We start from the raw sequence: 1,779 nt of genomic DNA, 5'->3' as shown, positions 1-1,779 counted from the left end.
CCCCCCCTCGGAGAATGGCAGACACTTGTATAAAACAAGCGGCGGCTTCCCCGCTGTACATTTAGCCCTGCTTGCCCAAAGCAAGGCTTAATGTAGAGAACAACTACCCGCCCGGGCATCGGGAGATATGAATTCCACACCCCTGCTGCCCCTCTACTCCCTGCTGCCCTAAAGCCGGGCCTTGGTTGGCCTTGTGGGAAATGCGGCCCTGCCACTGCCCACAGACTTAATGTGCTCAGCTACTTGTACAGTGGCCTAAATAAGACATCTCTGTAATTGCATACAATTCACTTGCACTTTATGGGACTGCCTAGTGTGCCTACGCCTAAATATTATTTCAGCATAATATTATGGTTTCTTGAATTGTTCCATTATGAATAACGATCACCACATAGGACAATCTGCCATTACCAAGAATTGACCAACCAGCAGATGTGAGCACATCTGACCCCTTTTAATCTATGGGCTTGGCATCCAGAAGGCATACATAATTATTAAAGCTTAACTCCAGGATAAGTAGATATTGTCTTAATACAAGAAACATATGCATTCATACTTTAATCTTGGTGTGCTTTGTGTATTTCTTCCAGTTATGGTGGGTAATCTAACGTAAATGTTTGCAGAAATCAATAAAATCACAATTTTTCATTGAGTAGAGGAAGGCTTGATATCTCATCAATATTTTATTGCCGTCTGTGTGCCTGCGAGATTTCTTCACTTCCATTTCTGGTGGCAACGTTGTAAGTGGGACAAGAAGTAAAGAGAAATCTCTATAAGGCCTTACACAGCAATACGAAAATTGACACTAGTTCTAGTCTTCCTCCAGTCTAACCACATCTCAGAAAAAGGGTTTTGCCAAAGTTATACTTTGAAGACTGGGGGTTCAAACTGTAGCAGCTTTTTATTTTGAGTTCCAGTGTACTGTATGCTTGCTACTTTATGTTTAATAGTTTAGTAGTCAAAGCAATATTATTTACTTGCTAAGGCTATGGTAGGTAAGCAATATCATAAAAACAAAACTTGACCACAGCTATTTTACCTGTAGATAGTATTCCCCTTCAACCACATGTAGGCCATCGAAAACACCCAATACGTAAATATCACTCTTGTGTTTGTCTGCCATTTTAAAATCTAAGTGACAGCACAGTTGATTTTGACACACTGTGTATTTCCCCTCTAGGTCTGTGAGCTCTGTGAAAGTGTATTCATCCTCAAAGAGGTATCCATTAAAAACATTGCCGCCAGAAGAATAATTTTCAATCATAGAGGCATGCAAGTTCCATTCTTTAGGGGAGTATGTCGAAATATTCCTTGGATGGGAGTTCAGTTCAGAGATAAGCAGATGGCCTTCCTCATTTTCCATATTATAGAAGTATGGTACAACTTTATCTGGGGAAAAGATTCCACTGCCTAAAAACAGGAATTAATACATTGATTAGCTTGAGAATTGTTGGGAAATATGCCAGACATTACAGTAGGGAACACAACTTGAAACATAATTACTATTATACAAAGGGCTTTCAAATTCAGAATATTGCCTTTAGTTTATCAAATAGCATGAAATATAACAAATATCTATGAAGTACATTAGAAATAAATGGACAGTGTTGAATGAAATTACTCACTCCCAATGTAGTTGTCATTTGTACTGCTGATGCATTCATGTAGTTTTTTGGTAAAGTCTCATAATTTAATACAGCTATAGGCAATTGTTCCTACACCCCCCCCCCCCCCCCAAAAAAAAAAAGGACACACCTTTTTTTTTTTTTTGAAACTATT

The 1,779-nt window shown here is 39.0% G+C and overlaps 1 protein-coding gene across 1 annotated transcript in view; it reads right to left on the bottom strand.

Annotated features, from left to right (window-relative positions):
• Nucleotides 1-1,779, bottom strand: part of LOC108799348 (pantetheinase-like) — a 17,314-nt gene that overhangs the window by 5,296 nt on the left and 10,239 nt on the right. The window contains exon 5 of the mRNA XM_018571208.1: nucleotides 1,040-1,410. Coding sequence (XP_018426710.1) covers nucleotides 1,040-1,410 — 371 coding nt within the window. The remainder of the gene's footprint in view (nucleotides 1-1,039; nucleotides 1,411-1,779) is intronic.

The sequence above is a fragment of the Nanorana parkeri genome, unplaced genomic scaffold (assembly GCF_000935625.1).
Source record: "Nanorana parkeri isolate BGI_ZX_2015 unplaced genomic scaffold, ASM93562v1 scaffold1701, whole genome shotgun sequence".
Taxonomy (NCBI): domain Eukaryota; kingdom Metazoa; phylum Chordata; class Amphibia; order Anura; family Dicroglossidae; genus Nanorana; species Nanorana parkeri.
Note: the sequence above shows the minus strand (reverse complement) of the source record. Positions and strands in the feature narration are given on the sequence as shown.